At 44.8% G+C, this 27653-nt stretch overlaps 1 protein-coding gene and 1 long non-coding RNA gene across 2 annotated transcripts in view; both read left to right on the top strand.

Annotated features, from left to right (window-relative positions):
• The window catches only part of LOC310666249, a 69090-nt gene that overhangs the window by 11356 nt on the left and 30081 nt on the right, over nucleotides 1–27653 (top strand). The window lies entirely within an intron of this gene.
• Nucleotides 7668–14702, top strand: LOC310666125 (uncharacterized protein). Its single transcript, XM_083416753.1, has 3 exons — nucleotides 7668–7792; nucleotides 11302–11409; nucleotides 13345–14702. The coding sequence occupies exons 2-3, from the start codon at nucleotides 11366–11368 to the stop codon at nucleotides 14333–14335; spliced, it is 1035 nt and encodes a 344-aa protein (XP_083272879.1). The 5' UTR covers nucleotides 7668–7792; nucleotides 11302–11365; the 3' UTR covers nucleotides 14336–14702.

The following is a 27653-nucleotide window of genomic DNA, read 5'->3' as shown; positions in this document are numbered from 1 at the left end:
AGACGGAGCTTCGCCGGTCTAAACTCCAGATGTAGAGCTGGGACGCTGAGGCTTGGAAATGGAAACTATTCTTCAATAAAGACTTTGATACTTTACTACCGGCTAGCGTTGGTCCTTGGTGAGCTGGGACCAGGAGCCAGCTCTGACAGATGTGCTTTCACTTTTCCCCGTTCTCTCTGGACAAGAGAGAGCACCATGATTCTGTGTCTGTGTAATACAGTGTCAATAAATAGTAGTTTAGAACTACGATGCCTCCTTCTTTTGCTTTGTCAAGAGAGAAGGTTAAAAAGTAAAGGGACCCCTGACCATTAGGTCCAGTTGTGGCCGACTCTGGGGTTGTGGCGCTCTTGTCGCTTTACAGGCCGAGGGAGCCGGCGTACAGCTTCCGGGTCATGTGGCCAGCAGGACGAAGCTGCTTCTGGAGAACCAGAGCAGCGCACGGAAACGCTGTTGACCTTCCTGCTGGAGCAGTACCTATTTATCTACTTGCACTTGATGTGCTTTCGAACGGCTAGGTTGGCAGGAGCAGGGACTGAGCAACGGGAGCTCACCCCGTCGCGGGGATTCGAACCACCGACCTTCTGATCGGCAAGTCCTAGCTCTGTGGTTTAACCTGGAGAAGGAGGGGGTGCCTTTTCCAGAGCTTTGCTCACCAGAGGATGCTCGGAGATCTGGAGAGCTGCAGATAGCCTGGAGCGCTCTCCCAACAAGGTGCTCACAATCATGAATGAAGGAGCTCATATGGCATAAACCATGGGTAGGCAAACCAAGGCCCAGGGGCCGGAACTGGCCCAATCACCTTCTCAATCTGGCCCGTGGACAGTCCAGGAATCAGAGTAGAATGTGTCCTTTGATTTAAAATGTATCTCTCAGACTGGTGAGTCGGAGTAGCGGCCAAGACCCCATAACACCTGTCCTGAAAGACCGACATTGGCTCCCAGTAAATTTCCAAGCACAATTCAAAGTGTCGTTGCTGACCTTTAAAGCCCTAAATGGCTTCGGCCCAGTATACCTGAAGGAGTGTCTCCACCCCCATCGTTCTGCCCGGACGCTGAGGTCCAGCGCCGAGGGCCTTCTGGCGGTTCACTCACTGCAGGAATTTGTCCGGAAATCAGCATGTTTTTACATGAATAAAGGGACCCCTGACCATTAGGTCCAGTCGTGGTCAACTCTGGGGTTGCAGTGCTCATTTCGTGTTACTGGCCGTGGGAGCCGGCGTACAGCTTCCGGGTCATGTGGCCAGCATGACTAAGCCACTTCTGGAGAACCAGAGCAGCGCACGGAAACACCGTTTACCTTCCCGCCGGAGCGGTACCTATTTATCTACTTGCACTTTGACGTGCTTTCGAACTGCTAGGTGGGCAGGAGCAGGGACCGAGCAACGGGAGCTCACCCCGTCATGGGGATTCGAACCACCAACCTTCTGATCAGAAAGCTCTAGGCTCTGTGGTTTAACCCACAGCGCCACCTGCATCCCTTGCAACAGTTGCCATACAGTAGACCAATTTGTCACATCTACGGGGCACTTCTCCCAGTGCCTGACATTGTCGGCTCCCATGACCTCCATAAAGGCAGCATTGACACGTAAGGCATAGCAGAATGGACGGGAGAGGCAGGGAGATTGGATCTAGGGCAAATAGGTTGGTGACGCTGGCCTTAACGAAAGCTCCAGTACGCCCTTGTGTTTACTCTCTTCTTGAACGCAGCAAAGGGCTATTTGCATTCCTCCTCCACCTCCTCAAACGCAAGGGCTTGGCCTTCCATTTGGGGCTAGATTTTAATCAAGGACAAATCAATAGTGCTTGTTTTGTTCTGCTTTTTCATTAAAAAGGGAGGAGGAGGAGGCAGAGGCATCAAGGACATCAACCATCCTCCCATTGTCTCCCGGGGTTGGCAGGTACGCAGCTGTAATTTAGTAGTTGTGAGGCTTGAAATTAAATTAGCTCTATTGGAAGGTGGCTATGAGGAACCACTGTTCCTTGAAGAACAATGGAGCTGTCACGGCTCCACTGTTGGAAAAAAATAAAATACAGATTAGTGGCATGCACCCTGTTACTCTCAGTTGCACAGGGTATAAATAATATCATGGAATCCTAGAGTTTGAGGGGACTTTGAAAGCCATCAAATCCAATGTTCTTCAACATCCAACGCTCACCTTGCATGCAGAAGGTCCCATATTCAGTCTCCAGCATCTTCCAGGTAGGGCTGAGGAAAACCCCTGCCCACCAACCTGGAGAGCTGCTGCCAGTCAGTGTTAGCACAACTGACCTAGATGAACCAATGATCTGACTTGGTATAAGGCAGCTTCCCACGCTCCTGTGTCTTAAGGGAAGAGGCACAGCTCACAGGTAGAGCATCTTGCTTTACATGCAGAAAGCTTTCCTTATAGGAGCTGCCCTCTATGTTCCCTCACCCACTGCCTTCGTTGCCCTTCTCTGGAGAACGTTCAAGAGGAATTGTGGCTGGACTTTGTCAATGAGTTGCCTCGGATTATGTGTAAACTGCGTGTAAAGTGTCTTAGAAAGGGCTGCTTTTGGTTTCATATCTTTTGTTTCATTTCATTCATACCCTGCCTTCCTGATAGTAAAGGTAAAGGGACCTCTGACCATTAGGTCCAGTCATGACCGACTCTGGGGTTGCGGCGCTCATCTTGCTTTATTGGCTGAGGGAGCCAGCGTACAGTTTCCGGGTCATGTGGCCAGCAGGACTAAGCTGCCACTTTTGGCGAACCAGAGCAGCGCATGGAAACGCCGTTTAGCTTCCCGCCGGAGCGGTACCTATTGATCTACTTGCACTTTGGTGTGCTTTCAAACTGCTAGATTGGCAGGAGCATGGACAGAGCAAAGGGGGCTCACCCCGTCGTGGGGATTCGAACCACCGATCTTCTTATCGGCAAGCCCAAGGCTCTGTGGTTTAACCCACAGCGCCGCCCGCGTCCCTTACGCCTTTCTGATAAGTGAGTCTAATTGAAGAGGGTCCTAAATCACATCCTGAATTAAATTAAAGGTGCATCCTGGATTGACTTGAATATGCATCCCAAGGATGAAGATCTGGATACAATTTCTGCCTTTGTTCTCGAGTAAAAATGTTCAGATTCACTGATTCTGATTGTTCCCATGTTTATACTAATGAGTGAGAGGGGGTTAGTCATCACACTTAATAACACGTCCTGGTTACCCCATGGAGCCTAGGCGAGGTTCTCTGGGATGAAAGGAACTCCTGAGGCTTTCCAAATGTTAATTAAAACCACTTAAATACAAAGCACGATATTATCATGGATGTTAATATCTCTGCATCCTCAGACCCACACACAAAGTAAGAACATTACTTAGGGAGGTGTCGGCAGCCAAACGCTCATCTCAGCCTTGCTCTGGAATTAGCTGGGGCAAGATTCGTGCCACTATTAGTAAGTTATTTCCCCCACAGCTGTTTTTGAAAAGCAGAACGAAAACAAAAGGTTTTCCCTCTTGCTGGATCTCCTGTTCCTGGTTGGTCCCAAGTAACTCTGGATACTCGCTCTGTCCCTTCTCTCCAGGCCTGTCTCCAAGGAGTCGGGGTGCCAGACCTCCAGGACTGACCTGCAGCCTTCAAGCGGTCAGTGTAGGGCTTGAATCTTCAGCAGCTGAGAGCACCTTTGAAAAGATATATTTTAAGAAGACTATGCATGCAGCTTGCAAGCTTCAGCCCAGCAGACCCAGCTGGAAATTACTGCACTGATTGTCTGGGAAATCTGCCCTCTTCCACTCTCCCAATTCATCTGACATCAAGGTGGGCCACCCACATGACATTGCTTAGGTCTCATTCGTGGGCCCAGAAATTGCAGGGTCTGGGATGGGTCTGACCTGGCAAGCCTACCAAGAGGTGATGACGAAATATGCTTCCTGGACCCCAGGGGGAAAAAAGCAAAACTCTCTCAGTTCTGCCATGAATTATGTTTCCAAAATTCTGCCCATGTAATGCACAGTCTATCTAATTTGTATTTGCTGAAGGAACACATGAACTGAATCACAGCTGTCCTTTGAGTTTCAAATTTCTGCAAATCCAATCAAGATACGTGGGAAGCGATGCAAATATTTCATAGCATCATGGAACTGTAGAGTTGGACGGGGTCTCAAGGCTAATCTAGTCCAATGCATGAACCACAGCTGAAGAATCACTGACAGACAACCATCCGACCTCTGTTTGAAGCCTCCATTGCAGGAGAGTCTACCATCTTCTGAGGTCGTCCATTCCACTGTCAAACAGCTCCTACCATCACTAAATTCCACCCTCAGCGGCATCCTTTGTAAATTCTGATTCTTAAAAAGTGTTTGCTAAACTGTTGGGAGTCATTTGTTCAGCTTGTGCTTGAATGAATGAACGAATCTTTATTTGCTTCAGCCATCGGCCATGGCAACAAAACCGCAATGCAATATACCAATGAACAGAAATAAAAAGTCGATGATATAAAACACACTTTAGGGTCCTGAATCAGCAGTCAAACAGTGGACCTTATTCGGATTGCCACAGCTGAAAACCTTGCAACCTTTGCTGTCACCTGCTCCTCCTGATCTGCCAGGAGAAAGGACACTGGGGCAGTGGCTAGGTGACCCGGAATGGACAACAAGAGAGGGGTGATAATCTCATTCCTCAAGCCTTTATAAAGAGTGCAAGCCACAAGGGCATGCGCCACCAATTCGGTACTGCCATCTCCACAGGGACATTAGTGTTTATTGTGTGGAATCTGTAGGAATCGTCCCTCAAGTACAACTGAGGGCAATGCATTCCATCTTGCGAGGGTAAAAGCGTGTTAAAAGATGCCTGCTCCTTGGGAGAAAGGCGATGGCAAACCTAGACAGCATCTTAAAAAGCAGAGACATCACCTTGCCAACAAAGGTCCGTATAGTTAAAGCCATGGTTTTCCCAGTAGTGATGTATGGAAGTGAGAGCTGGACCATCAAGAAGGCTGATCGCCAAAGAATAGATGCTTTTGAATTATGGTGCTGGAGGAGACTCTTGAGAGTCCCATGGACTGTAAGAAGATCAAATGCATCCATTCTAAAGGAAATTAGCCCTGAGTGCTTGCTGGAAGGACAGATCCTGAAGCTGAGACTCCAATACTTTGGCCACCTCATGAGAAGAGAAGACTCCCTGGAAAAGACCCTGATGTTGGGAAAGATTGAGGGCACAAGGAGAAGGGGACGACAGAGGACGAGATGGTTGGGCAGTGTTCTCGAAGCTACCAGCATGAGTTTGACTAAACTGCAGGAGGCAGTGGAAGACAGAAAGTGCCTGGCGTGCTCTGGTCCAGGGGGTCGCGAAGAGTCGGACACGACTAAACGACTGAACAACAACAACATATTTTGGGAACTTGTGCTTGTTTTCTGTCCTTTCTCAATCAACCCCAGTACCAGCCTTATTTTTTTTTAATGGCTGTCCATTTGTCTGTCTGTCTGTCTGTTTATTATTACCAATTTGTAACCACAAACCATAAACCATAAGAAGGACTTGATTGGATAGAATAAAAGCCCCTGAAGTTACTCATCTGTACTTTGGGAGAGTTAATCCCCTCTGTAGGGGCCACCAAGTTTGCCAACTTCATATCTCTACGTGCAAAAGCAAAAACTTTATGTCCATCTTAATTTTAAAACACTGTATACTTCAGATGTGTCTATGTGAAAAGCCATGGAACTACTCTTCTCAAATTTGGCAAGGCGAATCTCCTCTTGAGAGGCTTATAGTGTCCCCCAATTTTATGTCCCTATGTAACCCTCTCCCCAACAAAAACCTCCAACATGTTTTCATTTCACAATGCAGACCAATAGGATTTCTAGAGATTTGTAAGATCCTGATTCAGATCCAGATCAGGTCAGGCACGGTCTGGATCATTCTTGACCAGATTGGTCCTCATCTAGATTTCCATATTTGAGCCACAAATCAGACCAAGGGGTTTATGTACTGCCATACCCTAAACCCATTTTAGCTGGGGACTATTGCCACAGCTATTGGTAAAAAGAATTCCCTACACTAATGATGTATTAGAGTATTTGAAGTGCAGAAGGCAGAGCAGACTTGTTCTCTTTTGTACCAGAGGGTAGGAAACTGTAGCGAGGCAGATTATGGCACAAACGTTAGGATAACCTTCTAAGTGATAAGACCAACTGATAGAAGAGAAATCCAATTCAGTTAGCCTTTAAAGGTGAAACTACCTAATTTGGACTTTTCAAAACAACCTGCAAACTGAAAAACAGGCATCCTCCAAAAATTCACACGTCTCTGAATTTTGCAAAGCTGCTCTCCAGCCAAGCAACTTGTAACAAAATGTCTCTGTTGGGGTGAAATTTGCACAAGAATGCATATATTTATGAAAACGGCACAAGCAAATTTGTGTTGTATTTGGGAAGATTGCATTGCAAAGGTGCATATATTTAAGGATGGGTATGTCAGGACCGTGTTTCCCAACCATTCGCCCCACCCCATTCCTCTTGAAAATCACTGAGGGTCTTGGTGGAACACTTAATTATTTTTCTCCCCGTTGCAGCAACAGTAATGTGCAGTGCTCAGTGCTGTATGGTTTTTACCTGTACAGTGGTACCTTGGTTCTCGAACGGCTTGGCTCCCGAACAAATCGGTTCCCCGAATGCCACAAACCCGGAAGTCAGTGTTCCAGTTTGCGAACGTTTTTTGGAAGCTGAACATCTGATGTGCAGGAAGCTCCTGCAGCCAATTGGAAGCTGCACCTTGGTTTTCGAACAGTTCCGGGAGTCGAACAGACTCCTGGAAAGGATTACGTTTGACAACCAAGGTACCACTATATTTTTACATAGATGCTGCTGACCACCTGAATGAAGCTCGTACACTACCGGTTGTCCACGGTCTTGGGACACCTGCATTGGGAGAATTTTGCACTGAGATGCTGGTGAATTTTCACGAGATCCTAAAAAAGCAAACAAACAAAACAAACTTGTGAAAATTTGGATATCTTAAGTGGAAAACAAGAAATGGAGGGAAGTTGAAACATCTCCAATATTTAGCCACTAACTTGGTAAGCTCCTGATCATTCCCCAGTAATAGAAAATGTATGACCTCCAACTCTGGTTTCCATTTGGGGATACAGAGTTGATCTAGAAATTGCTGACGGAGATCAGCATATAGTTTATAATTAAGAATCATATGTGTGAGGGTTTCCACCAGGTGGTCTTCACATGGGCAAGTTCTTTCTCCTTCCACCCTGCTGGAGAACCTTCCCCAAAGGAGGTTTGAATTAAACCTGGCCAGCGAAAATGTCCTTCTTTATCGAGGGTTGGCCACTGTGAGAACAGGATGCTGAGGTAATAAGAGCTTCCAGACGGTGGAAAAGACTGGCTCAATCTGGTGGGATCTCCGTTCCTGAAGACATTTAAGCAGAAAGTTGCCTTCTGCTGTGTAGCCCCTCCAAAGTTTGTAGGGCTGACTAGATGACATAAACTGAAGTACCTTCCAGCTTGATAATCCCATGAATTCGATTCAGCAAGTAGCTGTTGCTGATCGGTGGCATGCATTTTGCATGAGGCACAGCCCTGCTTGCAAGCTGTAGGACTTCCAATGGACGTCTTTGCAATTTAATTTAATGTTTTAGGAGGAGGAAGAAAGAGCCATCATTTGTAAGCTTAGCATATTACCCCGGATCACGATTTGCAGGTTGCCAGTGACGTCGCCCCAGCAGAAGTGCCTCACGTCCCTCAGGGGGATTTTTAAAACCACATAAAAAGCTCTCCTCATCCTAAGCCTTTGCTGACACTTCTGTCCAGACTCGTTTGCGTCTGGAAGTCTGGTAAGTTAGGAACTGTTTTCCCCCTCTCTGTGCACTCTCTGCTACTGAATTTCTGGATATTGCTTCGAGACAAACTTTAAATGGGACCAGGACGCCTGAAGGTCTAATATTCTGCATCATTGTGAGACTCTCATCCTGGTATATTTGTCCAAACTGGAGCATTTGGTGGAATTTTGCTATTTGTGTGAAATGTCACATGTTGTGAATTGGGTTGTACCCTTGGCTCTGGGAGAAAAGATCTGAACGATTCCAAAGAAGCGTGTGAGGTGGTGTGTGCATTGTGGGAACTAGCAGAGTTTTCAAGGTGGAATACAAAAGAGGGGCTTTGCCTGCTTTTCCTCCCAGCAGAAGATGATGCTAAGAATGAAATCGGAAGCAATTTTGGATGTCTCTTAGGCAATGTATAAGTGAGACAGAAGGTCTGGAGCCCAAACCCTTGGCATAAGCCTCTCAAAATCTCGCAAGGGTGTGTGCCTGCCTCTTGCACAATTTTATGTTGTTTGTCAACTGCGCCTAAGGTGGCATCCAAAATATTATTCAACATCCTTCCTTGGAAGAAAACATCTGAGGGATTTCTAAGAAGCCTAAAAGAGATTTGACGAGACTAGTAGTGATGTTTTCTTTCTATGGATTTTGTCCTGGATGTAAACCTTCGAGGATGGGTCTCAAATGCCCTTCTCTGACCTCATTTTCTAGTATGTGGGGGAGGGACAGAAGGGTAGTCACTGGATTGTATCCAACTAAGTCCTACTCAGGGTAGACCTATTGAAATCAATTTACTTCAGTTAGTTATGGTCATTGAATTCTTCACCAGCTGAAGTTTCTGAACCATCTTCAGAGGCAGCCCCAATGTATAACACATTGCTGTAATCTAACCCAGAGATTACCAGAGTATAGATGACAGATTATGCTATTATTAGCTGGTGGGATGATTTTATTCCTCTTGATTTTTATTGATTGGTATTATTATTATTATTTACTATTATTATTATTATTATTATTACTAGTTCATCATTTTATTATCGTGTTGTTGTTGCAATGTGCCTTTTTGGGTAATTTAAACATTTATCTGTATCATGACCTGATATCCCCCCACTTTTTTTTCTTTTTTTTTGAGAAACATCCATTTATAGCTTGTAAACAAACCAAGAAAGATAATTTGGAACATGATAAATTTGCAACACAGCATGAAAGCCCCACTGCTGTTACAGACTGAGAGATTTGTCCACAAGGTACCAATGTGTTAAGCTAGGGGTCAGCAAACTTTTCCAGCAGGGGGCCGGTCCATTGTCCCTCAGACCTTGTGGGGGGCCGGACTATATATATATATATATATATATATATTTTGGGGGGGATGAATGAATTCCTATGCCCCACAAATAACCCAGAGATGCATTTTAACGAAAAGGACACATTCTACTCATGTAAAAACACGCTGACTCTTCGATTTCAATTTAAATAAAGATACTGACTTAAAAATCGTTTGAGATGCCAGCAAAGCTGTTCTTAGAGGAGTTTTTTTTATACAGCAAAACTCAATTAAAAGAAAAGAGAAAGAAAAGAAGAAGTGGTAGAAGAGATTAGGAGGAATGAAATAGAATTATATACGAAGCCAGATAATGCGGAAATAAAAAAGAAATATTAAAATGCTACAATCGCAATATTCTATGAAGAAATGGAGTGGAAATTAAGATGAACGAGACAGAGAAATTTTGAGTTCGCTAACTAGCCGGGCAAATTACTGGCTTGGCAGCTAAAGAAAAGAGAGTGAATTTGATTTAGAAGGCGATTGGGCCGGATTCGGGCCCCGGGACTTAGTTTGCCTACTATACACAAAGGAAGCTATGTAATAATAATAATAATAATAATAATAATAATAATAATAATAATAATAATTTATTATTTATACCCCGCCCATCTGGCTGGGTTTCCCCAGCCACTCTGGGCGGCTTCCAAAAGAATATTAAAATACTGTGATACATCAAACATTAAAAGCTTCCCTAAACAGGGCTGCCTTCAGATGTCTTCTAAAAGTCTGGTAGTTGTTGTTCTCTTTGACATCTGGTGGGAGGGCGTTCCACAGGGAGGGCGCCACTACCGAGAAGGCCCTCTGCCTGGTTCCCTGTAACTTGGCTTCTCGCAGTGAGGGAACCGCCAGAAGGCTCTCGGTGCTGGACCTCAGTGTCCGGGTAGAGCGATGGGGGTGGAGACGCTGCTTCAGGTATACTGGACCGAGGCTGTTTAGGGCTTTAAAGGTCAGCACCAACACTTTGAATTGTGCTCGGAAACGTACTGGGCATCAGTGGCGTAAGCTGGCATCAGTGGCGCCATTCACTCACTGCTGGCTTAGAGGTCCCCTCCCCAATTCTCATTCATCTCTAAGATAAGGGAGGAGTTGACGAGCAGTCGGTGTAAGAAACCTCCCCTGTCCCAATTAGCTATGCGTCCCAAGCCCACAGGCAAAGAGAGCATCGAAGGAAGCCGATTAGCATAGATCAAAACAAGAAACATCTATGAGATCATTCTTGCAGAAACTAGTCCTGGAGTTATCTTGACTACCTAGATGGCGCTTGCAGGCCATCCAGAACATTTTCACTTTTTGGTTTCATTTCTCTTTCACCAAGCATTTTTACAGAATTAATTTGGTTTATTCTCCGTTTTAGGAAGTTATCATTTCATGTGTTAATGACTTTATTGCACACGTCCATAACATATATTTTTATGAAATAACAATATATTTCACCTCGTGCCTTCATTATACACCTTTAGGCACCAGGTGGAAATGTTTCTTTTTAACCAGGCCTCTGGCTGAACTGATTTGCATCCTATGCCCTTTTAAAATGTGGGGGGTTTTTTTTGGGGGGGGGGTATTGGGTTGTTTTTGTATTTATTAGGTATTTTGTGGTTTTATATCTTGATTTTATTCTGTGAACCGCCCTGAGACCCCTGGGTATATATTAATAATAATAATGGTGATTTGTGTGATGTGTGTAGATATATAGGTAAAGGTAAAGGTACCCCTGCCCGTACGGGCCAGTCTTGACAGACTCTAGGGTTGTGCGCTCATCTCACTCTAGAGGCCGGGAGCCAGCGCTGTCCGCAGACACTTCCGGGTCACGTGGCCAGCGTGACAAGCTGCATCTGGCGAGCCAGAGCCGCACACGGAAACGCCGTTTACCTTCCCGCTATAAAGCGGTCCCTATTTATCTACTTGCACCCGGGGGTGCTTTCGAACTGCTAGGTTGGCAGGCGTTGGGACCGAACGATGGGAGCGCACCCCGCCGCGGGGATTCAAACCGCCGACCATATGATCGGCAAGTCCTAGGCGCTGAGGTTTTACCCACAGTGCCACCCGCGTCCTGTAGATATACTCTAATAAATAAATGAAGCAGTCAATAAATGTGAGATTTAGTTATGAAAGGGGGAAAGCAGAGAAGAACTTGGATAATACTGAAAAACGATGTGAAATTATGAAATTCTGCTACCCACTCACCCCTTTATAATTCCAGGTTGCTACATAACTTCTTCCCAGTAACTCCCAGTGACTTTGTCTCTGCTCCTGATTTGGTGCACATGGAGGATGCTGCTCCTGGTCTTCCACTGAACTTCTCTCATCGGTAAGCAGGTGTGGCTTTGGGAGACAAATGGATGAGCTCGAGAGAAAGCCAAGCTCTCCAAATCCTGCTCAGCTTTCTCTTCTCTTCTCTTCTTTTTTACCGTTCAAGATTCATGATGATTTTAATTTTTTACACCACATACAGTATCTATCTATTTGCTGCCAAGGAGTGTGGTGGAGTCTCCTTCTTTGGAGGTCTTTAAGCAGAGGCTTGGCAACCATATGTCAGGAGTGCTCTGATGGTGTTTCCTGCTTGGCAGGGGGTTGGACTCGATGGCCCTTGTGGTCTCTTCCAACTCTAGGATTCTATGATTCTATCATTTCACTCAGGATTCGGGAGAGAAAATCCTTTTTCTCAACTTAAGGGGGGGGGGATGATGGAATGCAATTAATCTACAGTGGTACCTCGGGTTAAATACTTAATTCGTTCTGGAGGTCCGTTCTTAACCTGAAACTGTTCTTAACCTGAAGCACCACTTTAGCTAATGGGGCCTCCCGCTGCCGCCGCAGCCCAATTTCTGTTCTCACCCTGAAGCAAAGTTCTTAACCTGAAGCACTATTTCTGGGTTAGCGGAGTCTGTAACCAGAAGCATCTGTAACCTGAAGTGTATGTAACCTGAGGTACCACTGTATTTTTATTTTTGAAATGAATTTTTATTTGCTTTTCCAAAACATAAACACACAACAAAACCAATTCCGAATCTAATTATCGAGATTACTCTGAATCTGCTGACTTCCCCTCATCCCTTCCATGGGTCCTATTGATTCTATTTTCAGCTGCATATCAATACAGTGGTACCTAGGGTTATGAACGTAATTCGTTCCGGAGGTCTGTTCTTAACCCGAAACCGTTCTTAACCTGAGGTACCACTTTAGCTCATGGGGCCTCCTGCTGCTGCCACGCCACTGGCGCACGATTCCCATTCTCATCCTGGGGCAAAATTCTCAACCAGAGGTACTACTTCCAGGGGTGCAGAGTTTGTAACCCAAAGTGTTTGTAACCCGAAGCATTTGTAACCTGAGGTATCGCTGTACTTCTCCAGTTTTTCACCTTCCTAGATTATCAGTACATTCTGTTACATTACAAGTGTGTTTAAAATCCTGCTGTTTTGACCTGTTCACAATAATTTTGTATATGCATTACAAACATTTCCCATCCTTTATCAAATTTCTTGTCTTCTTGGTTCCTGAGCTTCCTGGTTAGTTTTGCCGTTTCGGCGTAGTCCATCAACTTGATTTGACATTCTTCTCTGGTCGGGGCTGTTTCTTCCTGCCATCTCTGGGCTAGTAACATCCGAGTGGCCGTAAAATCCTCCTCAGCTTTCTGACCAAGTTAATTTGCTCCTCGTTATTTTCTTCTTAAAATACTTAGGTCAGGTATTCAGCAGGTATCCTCTGACACATCATTTGCATGTTTTACCTCTGCTGCTAGAGTGGTACCAGCGGTAGGGAATCACAAGTGGGGAGGGCCGTCTTAAGCATATCTGGTGCTGTGGTTCAAAGATCCCTCTGGCACCCCCCCCCCTTTCCCAGAATTGTTGACCTTTCCCCAAGTCTCTCCATGGATTGCTCTCCTCCTGTGGAGGCTTCGGAAGGAAGCTGCACACCTGCCAGCCATATGGTTGACGGGGCACAGCTGGCGGACATGCAGGGAAAGGGGAGGCTGCCAGCAAAGCCATGCAGCTCCCCTACTCGCTGGGGCGCCCCTGAGAGGCTAGCGCCCTGGCGCAACACACCAGTAAGCCCAATAGGAAAGACAGCTCTGAAAGTGGGAGAGACTTGCTGTTGCACTCTCTTCTGGTGGGTTTTCCATTGGGACATCTGGTTGATCACTGTGAAGATAGGATGCTGATCTAGGTGGGCCTTGGTCCTGATTCAGCTCCAGGACTCTTCTCATGTTCTTAGAGGAGATGACCTTCTCAATTCCTTCTTGCAGGTATCGCCGGGCCAGCCAAAAGGTGCCGTATTATGGATACACATCTGGTCGGCCGTTGCCACCCTTTGTCTCAAAAAGGCTACCCAGGTCTGGCTCACAATACTACCCGTTCTATGGGTCAAGATACCCTGCATACAAAACCCTTCCACCACGTGGGAAAGTTCCATGCGCTCAGCTCTACTCTCCGCCTGGTGTGACTGGTTATCAACCACGAGGTGCGGCGGTCTACCCAGACCCACACACAGCCAGGTACTCCAAGCTAAACAAGAACCCGACGTTGCCACACACAGCTATCTATCAGAAACCTTTGCCGACCCAATGTCCATACAGTGGCATGACCAAAGGCCGACATGGCCCCATTAACAAGGGCTCGCTACCATGTGTCACTGGCGCCCCTCTACCCCGTATGGCCAAAGGTCCGGTAATGTATCCCACCAATGTCTCTCAACCGTGTTTAAATAAGGCCCCGCTACCACGTATGACCAAAGGCCCTGTGCTGTACTCAAGCAAGGACCTATTGCCCCATATTCATGACCCACCACCCCGCGTGGCGAAGGGACCGCTACCACGGATGACAAAAGGCCCTGTATTCTATGCAACCGAAGACCCACAACCAGGCCTAGGCAGCGCCTCACAAGCAAATGTGACAAAGGGCACCCAGCCACACCCGGCAAAGGGCACTCTCCCACGTGCTACCAAGGGGCCTCGTCTCGTTGTGACCAAAGTCCCGCGGTTCAGCGCGCTGAGGGCCTCGCGATACTTCCTGAAGAGGGCTTCGCGGCCCAACCTGTCGAGAGGCTCTCAGCCAAGCTTGGTCAAGGGCTCGCGGCCGTCCCTGGCAAAGGGCTCCAGGGTCTCTTTGACTAAAGGCTCCCAGCCCAGTCTGGTCCGTAACACCACAAACCTGGCGGCCTCAAAGAAGCTTCCCAAAAACGTCAAGATCGCAAGCACTGGGAAGAAGTACTGTTCAGCCACCAAGTGGCCTTTCTGAAGATGACAGGGATGTGGGAGAAACTCATTTGACTTTCACGCACTGAGGAGCCGGGCACACATCAGTGGCGGTGGACGGACGGCTTGCTTGCCTTCCCACCCAAAGCATGGGGATCTCAGCCAGTGACTCAACGTGACTCCTTATTCTGCAGACAGATTTCACTGTTCATAGCAAAAGTTTCATTTTTGACAGTGGCGTATGTGTTTTGATCCATTTTTATTTGATTTTAGGATCCACCCTGTTCTAGTGACTAATTTGTTTTGAGCTGTTTTTGAAGTTGGAGTTGCCTCCAAGGTTATACTTACTCAGAGCAGACCCATAAGGAGTTTCAATAAGCCATTTCTAAGCAGTTTCAATGCTAATAATAATAATATATTTGTACCCCGCCCATCAGACTGGGTTCACCCCAGCCACTCTGGGCAGCTTCTGACCTGCCCTTGGCCCTTATGGTGATCTGCAGATATATTATTAAATTAATAATGTTAATAGTTTTCCGAGACTGGGCTGGGTCAGTTGACGCAATCAATTTTAATGCTATTCATGTAATTTATTATCCTCCCATCATCAGTCCTACTCAGAGCAGACATGTTGAAATCCACAGACTGACTGAGAAGAGAACTAATAGCTTTGGGTTGTATCCAACCACGCAGAAGAGACCTATTGAAAATAATGGTCCTAAGTTAGTTGCGTTCATTAATATCTGCGGATCTACACTGGGTAGGGCTAATATTGGACACCACCTGTTGAAATTAATGGACCCAAGTTAGTCATGCCCATCACTGGGCCTACTCTGAGTTGGTTTAAGTACCCTGTTTTTCCTATGTATTTTATTGTATTCACCCTTTCCTTTGAACTAAAGGATTCTAGTCCCACTCAGAGTAGACCCTTTGAAATGAATGACATAGGTCCATTCATTTCAATGGGTCTACTCTAAGAAAGAGTTAGTTGACTGCAACCCTACATTCCCCATTTTACCTCTTTCTGTTCTCAGTGTGAGTGTTAAGCTTCTGTTTGGAATTAAAAGATTGTTGTATACTTGCTTGTATCACCAGGCTTCTACCGTCCTTAGAAAAATAGTGTTGTTCTGCAAAATACAATCATTCTGTTAATTGTCTCCCTAATTGTGTAGCTCCTTCCCCTTCTGTTTCGTTTCTGTAAATTCTCTGTTCCCCTCTCAATAGACTGGGTGTATATGTGTGTGTCATTTTTATACCTTCACCAGCAGAACTGGATTCTACGCAGTGCTTTTTTCCTAGGAAAATAGGGGCCGGTACTCACCATTAAGTTGTTACAGTAAGAGCCACACTTTTTAACAACATCAAGAACGGTATCGTTTTCATGAAGGAAAACTGGAAGTCAAAGGGAAGAAATCGGAGACCTGTAGCGTACACCCCCTCTGCTATTTTCTTCCAAGTTGTTCCAGATCTCTCAGTAGTTCTTCCTCCCAGTTCACCCTCCTGAATGAGTACAGGTGACACTCCACTTAAGTGGGAGTTATGTGCTGGGCCCCTAGGTGCATAAGTGAAATCTTGTGAAGTGGTGAGCACTGAAGTGGAGAGCCAGTGTGGTGTAGGGGTTAAGAGCGGTGGACTCGTAATCTGGGGAACCGGGTTCGTGTCTCCGCTCCTCCACATGCAGCTGCTGGGTGACCTTGGGCTAGTCACACTTCTCTGAAGTCTCTCAGCCCCACTCACCTCACAGAGTGCTTGTTGTGGGAAGAAAAAAAGAAAAAATACAACTTAATATTCCACATCACTCTTCTTGGATTCCTAACAACTTCCCGTCACCCCAGCATGTATCTGCAACTTATTCTATCAAGCGCACTGTTTGTGTCTATTTTTTTTTGTTATATTTCACCAATATTGTATTTTCTCATAGCTATCCATCCTACTGCAGAAGTCATTCAAAGGCTGCCACAGACGTAAAGTTATTACAATAATCCTTTAAATATCTTCTATACATATAGGTAAAGGTAAAGGGACCCCTGATCATTTGGTCCAGTCGTAGCCGACTCTGGGGTTGCGGCGCTCATCTCGCTTTATTGGCCGAGGGAGTAGGCGTACAGCTTCCAGGTCATGTGGCCATCATGAATAAGCCGCTTCTGGCGAACCAGAGCAGCGCACAGAAATGCCGTTTACCTTCCCACCAGTGTGGTACCTATTTATCTACTTGCACTTTGACGTGCTTTTGAACTTCTAGGTTGGCAGGAGCAGGGACTGAGCAACGGAAGCTCACCCCGTCCCGGGGATTCGAACCGCCAACCTTCTGATCGGCAAGCCCTAGGCTCTGTGGTTTAACCCACAGTGCCACCTGCGTCCCATTTCTATACATATGTTCTATACATATCCCATTTCCTAATAAATGTCTGATCAGAGCGACCCCTCAGTTTTTCTGTTAATTTAGCCAACTCGGCATATTCCAGCAGTTTATTTCGCCACTCCAGCTTGGAAGGTATTTTCTCTCCCTTCCAATTTGTGGCAATTAATATTCTTGCCGCTACCGTAGCGTACAAGAATATTTCTCTCACGCCTTTAGGTGTATCTGGGCCTAATCTCCCCAGAAGAAAAGCCTCCGGTTTCTTTGCAAAAAGATACCTTAATATTTCTTTTGAGTTCATTATAAATAACATCCCAATATTCATTTAGTTTCTTACAGGTCCACCACAGATGTAGCATTGAGCCTTCCGCTTCCCCACACCTCCAACATTTACTTGAAACATTCTTATACATTTTAGATTATTTTAGTGGTGTCAGGTACCATCGGAATTGCATCTTTATAAAGTTTTCTTTTAAAGTATAACAAGCTGTAAATTTCATATTAACCTTCCATAAGTCAATAGTATTACATTCTTGTTGATAACAAACATGGGTTAATTTTGTGTGTGTGTGTGTGTGTGTGTTTAAAAAAGAAATAAAACACTGTTAAGAAAACCATCGCAGCTTTTTCAAGAATAGTTAAATCTCTTTCAGAATTTGCAGCATGGAGCTTTGCATTTTTAATTTTTAAATTCTTCATTGATTAAAAATGTACGTGTCTATATGCTATCTCTTTACATATGAAGAAAACAAAAATTATGTAGAGAATAGGAAATTTCTAAAGTAATGAAAAAGAGGAAAAGGAAAAATATAAAGAAAAGAAATAACAAATATACAAAGTAAAAAAAATCAAAAGAGGAAAAGAAAAGACAAGACAACGTTATTTACACAATAAAATTGTTCATCGACACAACCCTTCCCATCCTCATTATACTGTAATATAAACATTCTTTTTAAACACAGATTTGCAAGCCTGCTTCATATTAAGCGCCAACAAATTCAATCATGCTTACACCCAGATACTCGTAGTTAGGACTCAAGTCTTAGAATTATTATTATTATTATTATTATTATTATTATTTACTGAATTTATATACAGTGGTACCTCGGGTTACATACGCTTCAGGTTACATACGCTTCAGGTTCCACTAACCCAGAAATAGTGCTTCAGGTTAAGAACTTTGCTTCAGGATGAGAACAGAAATCATGCTCCATTGGCATGGCAGCAGCAGCAGGAGGCCCCATTAGCTAAAGTGGTGCTTCAGGTTAAGAACAGTTTCAGGTTAAGTACAGACCTCCGGAACGAAGTAAGTATTTAACCCGAGGTACCACTGTACATCTCTATACCTTGAAGTCTCAGGGCGGTTCACATAAAAGATCAACATAAAAACCACAATATATATAATCAAAATAAAAACAACAACCGAATAACACACACTCTCCCCCCAAAAGGGTATAGGATGTCAATCAGATCACCAAAGACCTGGTTAAAAAGGAAAGTTTTTGCCTGGCGCCTAAGGTGTATAATGAAGTCGTATCATGAATATAACGCATAATAAAGGTGTATAATGAACGTTGAATTTTCACAGTGGTATTTGCCGAGCCCCTTCAGTTTGTGGTCTCCACATGAACCCATAAAGGTGGATAATCCCAACCAATCAGGATCACATAACGAGCAGGATGATGCCACGCCCCCCCCCCCCGGGTGTTTGAAATGATCGGATGGTTCCATTACATCACAATACACTCTCCAACAAGAACAGACTCACAACCTCCACCCCGTTGTGTTGTGAAAGATCTCCACCTGGTGGCTCCTATGGTGGAATACAGTGTTCTTTTTTTAAAAAAAAGCAAACCAAAACCTTAAATTAAGCTCATTGGCTGGTCTTTAATTGCTGGATAAAATTCTCCGAGAACGAGTTGCATTACAGTTACGAACTGTGGTTACGAACTTAATTCGTACTCTGGTTACGAACTCTGGTTACGAACTTAATTCATAGAATCATAGAATCATAGAGTTGGAAGAGACCACAAGGGCCATCGAGTCCAACCCCCTGCCAAGCAGGAAACACCATCAGAGCACTCCTGACATATGGTTGTCAAGCCTCTGCTTAAAGACCTCCAAAGAAGGAGACTCCACCACACTCCTTGGCAGCAAATTCCACTGTCGAACAGCTCTTACTGTCAGGAAGTTCTTCCTAATGTTGAGGTGGAATCTTCTTTCTTGTAGTTTGGATCCATTGCTCCGTGTCCGCTTCTCTGGAGCAGCAGAAAACAACCTTTCTCCCTCCTCTATGTGACATCCTTTTATATATTTATATACATGCAGATGTAATGCTTCCACATTGTTATAGAAAAATAGGAAAATAATGTAAAGATTGAGCACAAATTGGATATGCATCCTTCAGTTCAGGTTAGGAAGTAGAAATTCTAGCTGGGGGGGGGGTTCAATTCTTTTTTAAAAAAAAATATTGAAGATTCTCATGAAATACACCCCTCCCCCACCAAATCACATCTAACAATATATTTACAAAATAAATTCCCACTGTCTCCCCCCGTATGACTTCCCTTAACTTCCCTTTCTGGTTTTGAAAAAAAATGTAAAACCCAATAAAAAAATTATATAAAAAGACAAATACAAAATACAAAAGAACGTGCAATGTCTTTATTTTTTGGGGTACAGATTATGAAGTCTTTGTGTTACGTTCAGTGTAACACAATATGGTACCCGGAGGTAGGGGGAGAGATTAGAGGGGGAGAGGATGGGTGATAAACTTAAACACTTTTTTTTTCCTTTTCATTTTTCCAACTTCGCATAGGTGCAAGGTTTCTGACTTAGGGTTACCAGACATCCCCGGTTCCCGGGGACAGTCCCCGGATTTGCAAATCTGTCCCCGGGAAACGTGGCAGCGGCAGCCTCAGCAGCCTGGAGCCAGCCTGGTAGCGCACTTGGCTGTGGCCAGCTTCAGGAGCTGCTCTGTGCCGTGGTGCCCACCATTTTTCCTGTGCCACAGGAATGAGCAGCACCTGAAGCCGGCCAGAGCCAACTGTGCTACCAGGCTGACTCTGGGTTGCTGAGACAGCTGCTGCCACTGCTGAAGGAAAACCAGGGACAGAACTTTTTTTATGTATGCAACAACAGCAGCAAGAATACTCATCGCAAAGTATTGGAAGACACAAGAACTACCCACTCTGGAAGAATGGCAGATGAAGGTGATGGACTACATGGAATTCGCAGAAATGACCTGCAGAATCCGAGACCAGGGAGAAGAGTTGGTGGAAGAAGATTGGAAGAAATTTAAAGATTATTTACAGAAACAATGTAAAATTAATGAATGATGGAATGAGGTTGGATTGAAGTTAAGGGGTTTTTAGCAATAAAGTTAGAAATACTAGGGGAAAATGGAATGTTAAACAGAGGGAAAGGGAAAGTTAAAATATTATGACAAAAATTAAGATAAAGGTAAAGAGGGAAAGGATTTACTGAACTGGAATACAAGGGGGGAGGTGTGAGGAAGTCCAAGAAACAAGCTAATGCAAGATATGCTTTGAAAGATGGAATTGTTTTTAATTGTTGTTTTTAATTGTTGTTATCTTATATATTTTTTTCCCTGTTCTTTTCTGTTTGTCTTATTTTGTGAAAACTACAATAAAATATTATATATAAAAAAAGGAAAACCAGGGACGTCCAGCGGTACAGATCTCCTTCCCCCTTCCCTTTGACAGATCGGGGGAGGCTCGGGAGTCGCATGTGGGCCCAGTTTTTTTTAAAAAAAACCTCTGCGCATTTATGTTTCACAGGGTGTGAAAGAAGGGCTTTGCACCTTGCCTGGCAGAGAAACCTCCTGCCTTGCGCCCCTCCCGGGCAACAGCCGCCCGCCCGTGACTCCTGAGCCTCCCCTGATCTGTCAAAACAAAGAGGGAAGGGGGCAGGAGATCAGCGAAGCCTCAGGAGGTGGGGGGCGTGCCATTACCCAGTTTTTTAAAAACTCTGCGCACAGGGTGCGAAAGAAGGGCTTTGCACCTTTATACAATATGCATGTCTGCTTGGGCCCAGGGTCTTTTGCCTCACCATCCCCACCACTGACTCCCTGTTGCTACACAACTTAAAAAAAGTGTCCCCGGATTCATTGAAAAAAAATCCTGTAACCATATTCTGACCGGCTGACTGCAAGCTTTGTTCATTTCATGACATTTCATTTCCTGATCATTCGATCATTTATTTAAAAGAAACAAACAGCAGACGTCACAAGAAAACATATGCATGTGCTAACGCACATGTATAAAATGTTGGTCCATCTTGCTTGGCGTTTTCTACAGTGACTGAAGGGAAACAGGCGAGGCGAATTGAAATCCTGCCCTGGTTGCAAGCCGTGTATAGAATAAAAGAATCATAAAGTCGTAGAGTTGGAAGGTGGCTGGGGGAACTCAGCCAGATGAACGGGATATAAGAAATAAATTATTATTATTATTATTATTATTATTATTATTATTATTATTATTATTATTATTATTATACCAAGGGTCATCTAGCCCAACCCTTGGCAATTCAGGAACCACGGTCAAAGAATTCCTGATAGATGGCCACCCAACCCATTTAAAACCTTGTTTCTCCAACCCCTTGATATATATATTTTTCTAGAATGGCAGATGAAGCTGATGGACTACATGGAATTGGCAGAAATGACTGGCAGAATCCGAGACCAGGGAGAAGAGTCGGTGGAAGAAGACTGGAAAAAATTTAAAGTATATTTACAGAAATACTGCAAAATTAGTAGAATGCTGGAATGAAGTTATATGGTTTTAGCAGAAATGTTATAAAGAATTAAGCAAAAACTGGTTGTTAAGTGGAAAATATAAAGTTAGATTGTGTTAAGATAAAGTATGGAACAAAAATTGAGAAAGATGGAAAGGATTTGCTGAAATAGCTAATTGAACTAGAATACAAAAAAGGGAGGTGTGAGGAGGTCGATGAAACAAGTAAATGAATGATAAAGATATGGAAATATTGGATGTGTTTTTAAATGTTTTTGTTTTTCTTGTTTTGATGTAATGTTTTTTTTGTTTTTCTTTTTATTTTTGATGTATTGTTTGTTAAATTTTTCATTGTTCTTTTTTCTTTCTTTTTCTTTTTTTTCTTCTGTAATTATTAAACTTTTAATAAATATACATTTATTTATTTATTTTAAAAAAGATATATATATTTTTTTCTGAAGAAGCCTTCTCCGTCTTGCACTGCTCCAACTCGCCAGAAGATGGCAAGAAGGGCTGCTTTATTTCCCCTTCTTTCTACATGGGCAGGTGTATTAAGAAATCACTGCAGGGAGAAATCCCAATGAAAGAACAGCGGCAAGAAAAATTGATGAGCTATGCAGAATTGGCTAAATTCTGCATACATATTGCGTGATAAGGACAACTGTGACTTTAATGAAGAACGGAAACTTTTTACAAATGATCTAAAAAGACAACAAAATGAACTGGACTCCTTGGCAGGTTTTGAATAAACATACACAAATTTATTGGTTGATTACTTGATAGACAAGGTAAGGATGTGTATATCTGTGGAGAGTGTACTAACTTATGGTCTGTGTGTGTGGTTTGGGAGCTGCACGGTCAGGGAAAAAAACAATGCTGTCCAGGGTTGTAAAGACTGCGGAGAGAATAATTGGGTGCACTCTTCCCACCTTGCATCAAATCTATGCTTCCAGGTGCCATAAGAAAGCGGCAGAGATAGCGCAGGACAGTGCGCACCCCGGAAATGATCTCTTTCAGCTTCTGCCTTCTGAAAGAAGGTCCAGGGTTATAAAGGCCAGGACAAGCCGCCTGAGAAACAGTTTCTATCCAAATGCGATTTTGGTTTTAAATGCAGTGTAAGGAGTCTCTATGGGAATATATTGTATTTTTAAAATGGGGTATCAGAGTTTTTAGGGGGTTGGGAATGTCTGATGTAGATTTATCAATTTCATTGTTCTGTATGGGACAATGACAATAAAGATATCGTATATTGTAAATTTCATAACATGCAGAGAACAATATGTGCAGAGAAATCAGAGAGAGGAACTGAGGGATGTCCTGGGGGGAGTGTTGAAGGGGTGGGTGGGAAAAAAGAGGAGAAATAACGTATGTGTTTATATGGATTGACAATTTGTTATGCTGGAATTGTTTAATAAAAATATTTTAAAAAGAAAAAAAGAAATCGCTGCAGGGAGTCATTATGGTGGCTTTTGAGGTGACCAGTGCAGCTGGTAGAAGGGGGTTGTTCTTCAGCCTCTGGTCTGGACATCATTGAAGTCTCATATATGAATCCAACAGAGCACCATTTGGCTGTCTTAACCAGCGTTGGCCAAGATGTTGGCCTCCAAATGTCGTTGGTCTCCAGCTGCAATTGTCTCTGACCATTGGCTTGCAGGTAAAAGGTAAAGGGTAAAGGGACCCCTGACCATTAGGTCCAGTTGTGACCGACTCTGGGGTTGCGGCATTCATCTTGCTTTATTGGCTGAGGGAGCCGGCGTACAGCTTCTGGGTCATGTGGCTAGCAGGACTAAGCTGCTTCTGGGGAACCAGAGCAGCGCACGGAAACGCCGTTTACCTTCCCGCCGGAGTGTTACCTGTTTATCTACTTGCACTTTGACGTGCTTTCGAACTGCTAGGTTGGCAGGAGCAGGGACCGAGCAACGGGAGCTCACTCCGTCGCAGGGATTCGAACTGCCGACCTTCTGATCGGCAAGTCCTAGGCTCTGTGGTTTAACCCACAGCACCACCCGCGTCCCATGTCCAGACTTGCAGGCACTCCTGGATTAAATTTATGTCAACTGCACTGGTGGAAGTATCCATAGCAGCAAACAATAAACATAATATAAAATGACAGGTGGGCACCCATCAATACAGGACCATTCTGTCAAGCAGCCTGTTCTGCGAGTGGCCAGTCAGATACAAACAAGACCTGGGTACAACAGCCCATGCCCTATTTGTGATTCCCAGCAATGGATATTCAGAGGAATGTTGCCTTCAACAGAGGAGGGCAAGCAACATGTTTGATACCTCTTCTGCCCTATCTAGGTGTCTGCATGTGAAAAGAGACTTGGAAAGAGAGGGGGGACCACGGGGAGCTAGGTTTTAGCCCTAAAAGCAGTATAATAATAATAATAATAATAATAATAATAATACATTTTTATTTATACCCGGCCCTTCCCGGTTCAGAAAACCGGGCTCAGGACAGCTAACAACAAATTTAAAACACTTAATTGATGCAACAAAAAACAGCATAAAATACATGAATAACAATAAATTCGGAATTCAAAAATCAATTTAGGGGGGAAATCCATCCAATAAACATTAGATGGTAAAAGGGCTAAATGAGTCCTATTTGGGCCAGCGAGGAGACCAGGGGAGAATTAGCTGTGGGATCCCAGAGTGGGTAATCTTCACAAAAGGGGAGGGGGAGGGAAGGAAGGGGAATAAAATATCAGGCTGAATTCAAATTAAAGGCCAGGTGGAATAGCTCTGTCTTACAGGCCTGACGGAAAGAGGTTAAATCCTGCAGGGCCCTGGTCTCATGTGACAGAGCATTCCACCAGGTTGGAGCCATCACTGAGAAGGCCCTGGCCCTGGTGGAGGATAGTCTGACTTCCTTAGGGCCTGGGACCTCTAAACTATTGTTATTCATGGACCTTAAGGTCCTCTGCGGAGAAGACCAGGAGAGGCGGTCCCGTAAATATGAGGGCCCTAAGCCACAAAGGGCTTTAAACTGTAGGTACCCATGAGATCCTTTTCAGCTCCATGATCCTATGAAAAAAAAAGTGGGACTGTGCATTTCTTCCCACTAATGTGGAGGATAAATTACTGTCTTAATGAGAGATCCTATACTAGTGAAAACAAAACCAGCACACAGGTCATATGAAGCACATTTTGTTTAATGATCTAGAAGGCATATACAGATAGTGTCAGAGACATAAAGGAAAATCAAGAAGCAACCATGGTTTGCATTTGAAGAAGAACATAGCAGACACTCAAGATTTGGGAAAAATGAAGCATAGACATGATAAGTAAGTGTGGAGACCTGGATTTCAGATGTATTCAGGGCAGCCATGATCAACCTCATCTGGAGATCGTGCACGCTCGTCATTTCTGAGAACCAGGCTCAGAAGCTCAGCTTCAGAACTTTTGTCCAAAGTCCATTGCTGGGTCATTTCTTGGGTTTCTAGGGGGTCCGTCTGGCCTTGGTCTAAGCAGAATCTCACCACCCCCAGCAGCCAGAACGGCACCCACGGCCACCCCAGCCTCCAGAACCACCCCAGCTGCCATAGCCACGGCCACCCCAGCTGCCATAGCCGCCATAGCCACCATAACATCCACGGCCACCCCAGCCCCCATAGCTCCCATAGCCGCCATAGCCACCATAGCCGCCATAGCTGCCATAGCCACAGCAAGGTGCATCAGTTGACACAGCGCATGAATCGTCAGCGCAGTGCATGATGGGTCCTGGCACGGTGATGCAGAAGGGGGGAGGCTGGATCCACACGTGGTGCGGGGGGCATTGCGATTCGCAAGTGAAGCCGCAGTGTCCGTAGCCGAAAGTCATCTTTCTGCAATGAGTCGGGGTCTGAAAGAGCAAGCGAGGGAGTCCGGTAAACCAAAAGGCAAGCAGAGACTAGACGCATGAAACTCTCAAGTCAGAATACATGAAGGAAAGCTGAGAACCCACAATGGGTAGCAGAGTCCTCCATTTTGACTTTGTAGCAGTCGCAAATGAAGTTGAAACTGGTCTAAAAAACAGCTAGAATCCAAGAGTTGTAGAAAATTTATTTCTACTCAGAGTAGGCCCACTAGGATCAATGGGAAGCAATGAGGGAAGCATTCATAGTGAATTCTGGCACCTCTCTTTCTAGAAAAACAGTACTGGGCTGCATTGAACTATATATCTGAATCATACTACGTAGAACAGTCAGCTTCAGGTCCATTTAACTTGAACTGCCTTCAGCTGATTAATGTGAGCCAGACAGGAGCTCCCTAATCCCACATTTCAGTTTAGGGGGCAAAAATGTTGACTTCAAGGAAGTAGAAGAGTGCAGGCTAACATTCCAATTTGGGCAGTAAAAGTAGCAGTTTATTAATCCTCCACACAGTGCAGGGATTTTGGGGGAACACACTCCAAGGTCAGGGCATGAATAAGCAATAATGGGGGAAATGTGTGAAATCACAAAGCTAGAAGTTTAGATAATGGTGTTCTAAGCAGTCCATTAGGAAGCATGGGGCATCCAAGCACAGTACATTTCCGAACACAATTCACAGTGTTGGTACTGACATTTTAAGCCCTAAATGGCCTCGGTCCTATATACCTGAAGGAGCGTCTCCACCCCCATCATTCAGCCCGGACACTGAGATCCAGCACCGAGGGCCTTCTGGCTGTTCCCTCATTGCAAGAAGTGAGGTTACAGGAAAGCAGGCAGAGGGCCTTCTTGGTGGTGGCTCCCGCCCTGTGGAACACCCTCCCACCAGATGCCAAGGCAATAAGCAACTATCTTACTTGTAAAAGACATCTGAAGGCAGCCCTGTTTAGGGAAGTTGTTAATGTTCGATGCTGTATTGTGTTTTTAATATTTGGTTGGGAGCCTCCCAGAGTGCCTGGAGAAACCCAGCCAGATGGGCAGGGTACAAAATAATAATAATAATAATAATAATAATAATAATAATAATAATAATCCATTTCTGTCTTCACTCAGCCATCCCTCACCACCCTGACTACTTTCTTACAACAGCCAGGCCAGGGGGTGACCTTTGTTGCCTTCGTAGAACTCTATGGGAAGAGGTGGGGGAGAAAGCTAGGGTGAGCTGGCTTTGCCTGTCATTGGTTCTAGCACCACCTACTGTTGGACTCCCTGCCTTTTGTCTCACCGGTCCCAATGGGAACTAGTCTGATCCTAGATGACAGGGATCAGCATAAGCATGAGATCCCTTCCACCTGACCTCTGGCTCCTCGTGCCTTCTTCTGAGCTCCTATTTAGCTTGATGGTATTAATGGCACCATCTACCTTGGGGACAGGGTCATTTCTCAGTGATACATGCATGCAGAGGGCGCCAGATTCAATCCTTGACATCTCTAGGTTGGACTGAGAGATACTTCTTCCCGAGACCCTAAACAGCCACTGCCCTTCAAAGCAGACATTACTGAGACAATACTGGTCTAAGGCAGCTTCCTATCTATAAGGCAACTGGATTAGATCAGAACATACCTGGTCCTCCAAGAAGAAGATGCCACAAGATGCTCTTTCCTGAGTGAGGAGAAGCTGATGGTTAGGCCCTGGATGGAGAGCTCTTTTTATACTCTCCTCCTTGGGCACCCTCGTGGGTGTGACACACCCTGTGGGCAGATCCAAGTTCACATTGATTGCTGACTTTCAGATTATGGTAGGGATCACACCCAAATCACTGCAATTGTTCTGACGCTGCAGTTTGGGAGATGCCAAGGATGCTTTATGGTCTCCTCAAGCAAAGGGAGATGTGCCATAAATGGACTGAACAGGCGATGCAATTGTGGCTTACACAAAGGTGTAATTTCAAGAAGCGCTGGGGTGCTTGTGGAATTCTCCTTACCTGAACATTGGCCTGGTGGTCAGAAGGATCTAAGCCATTGACCCATCTAACTCTGTTCTCACAGTAGCCAACCAGATGCCCACATAGGAAGCCCACAATCAGGATTCAAGCAGAAGAACAACTCTCCCCTCCTGTGGTTTCCAGCAACTGGTGTTCAGAAGCATTCATGCCTCCAACTGTGTAAGCCGAGCCGAGCCATCATGGCTGAATCCCCTGGATGTCCATACCTTGTTACCAAAGTACCACTGATCTGATCCTTCACCTGACACTTCTTCCAGTTCTGGAGTCTCAAGTAATGTTAGAAATACCCAGAGTAGATCCATTGAAGAAGAAGAAGAAGAGTTTGGATTTGATATCCCGCCTTTCACTCCCCTTCAGGAGTCTCTAAGCGGCTAACAATCTCCTTTCCC

This window comes from Podarcis tiliguerta (genome assembly GCF_965153285.1).
Source record: "Podarcis tiliguerta genome assembly, chromosome: 16".
NCBI classification, from domain to species: Eukaryota; Metazoa; Chordata; class Lepidosauria; order Squamata; family Lacertidae; genus Podarcis; species Podarcis tiliguerta.
The sequence above is the reverse complement of the archived record's forward strand: the minus strand, read 5'-3'. Positions and strand labels throughout refer to the sequence as shown.

Coding starts and splice junctions, on each gene's coding strand:
- LOC310666125 (XM_083416753.1), top strand. CDS start 11,366: ATGGAGGATGCTGCTCCTGGTCTTCCACTGAACTTCTCTCATCG. Junction 11,410..13,344: donor CCACTGAACTTCTCTCATCG/GTAAGCAGGTGT, acceptor TCCTTCTTGCAG/GTATCGCCGGGCCAGCCAAA.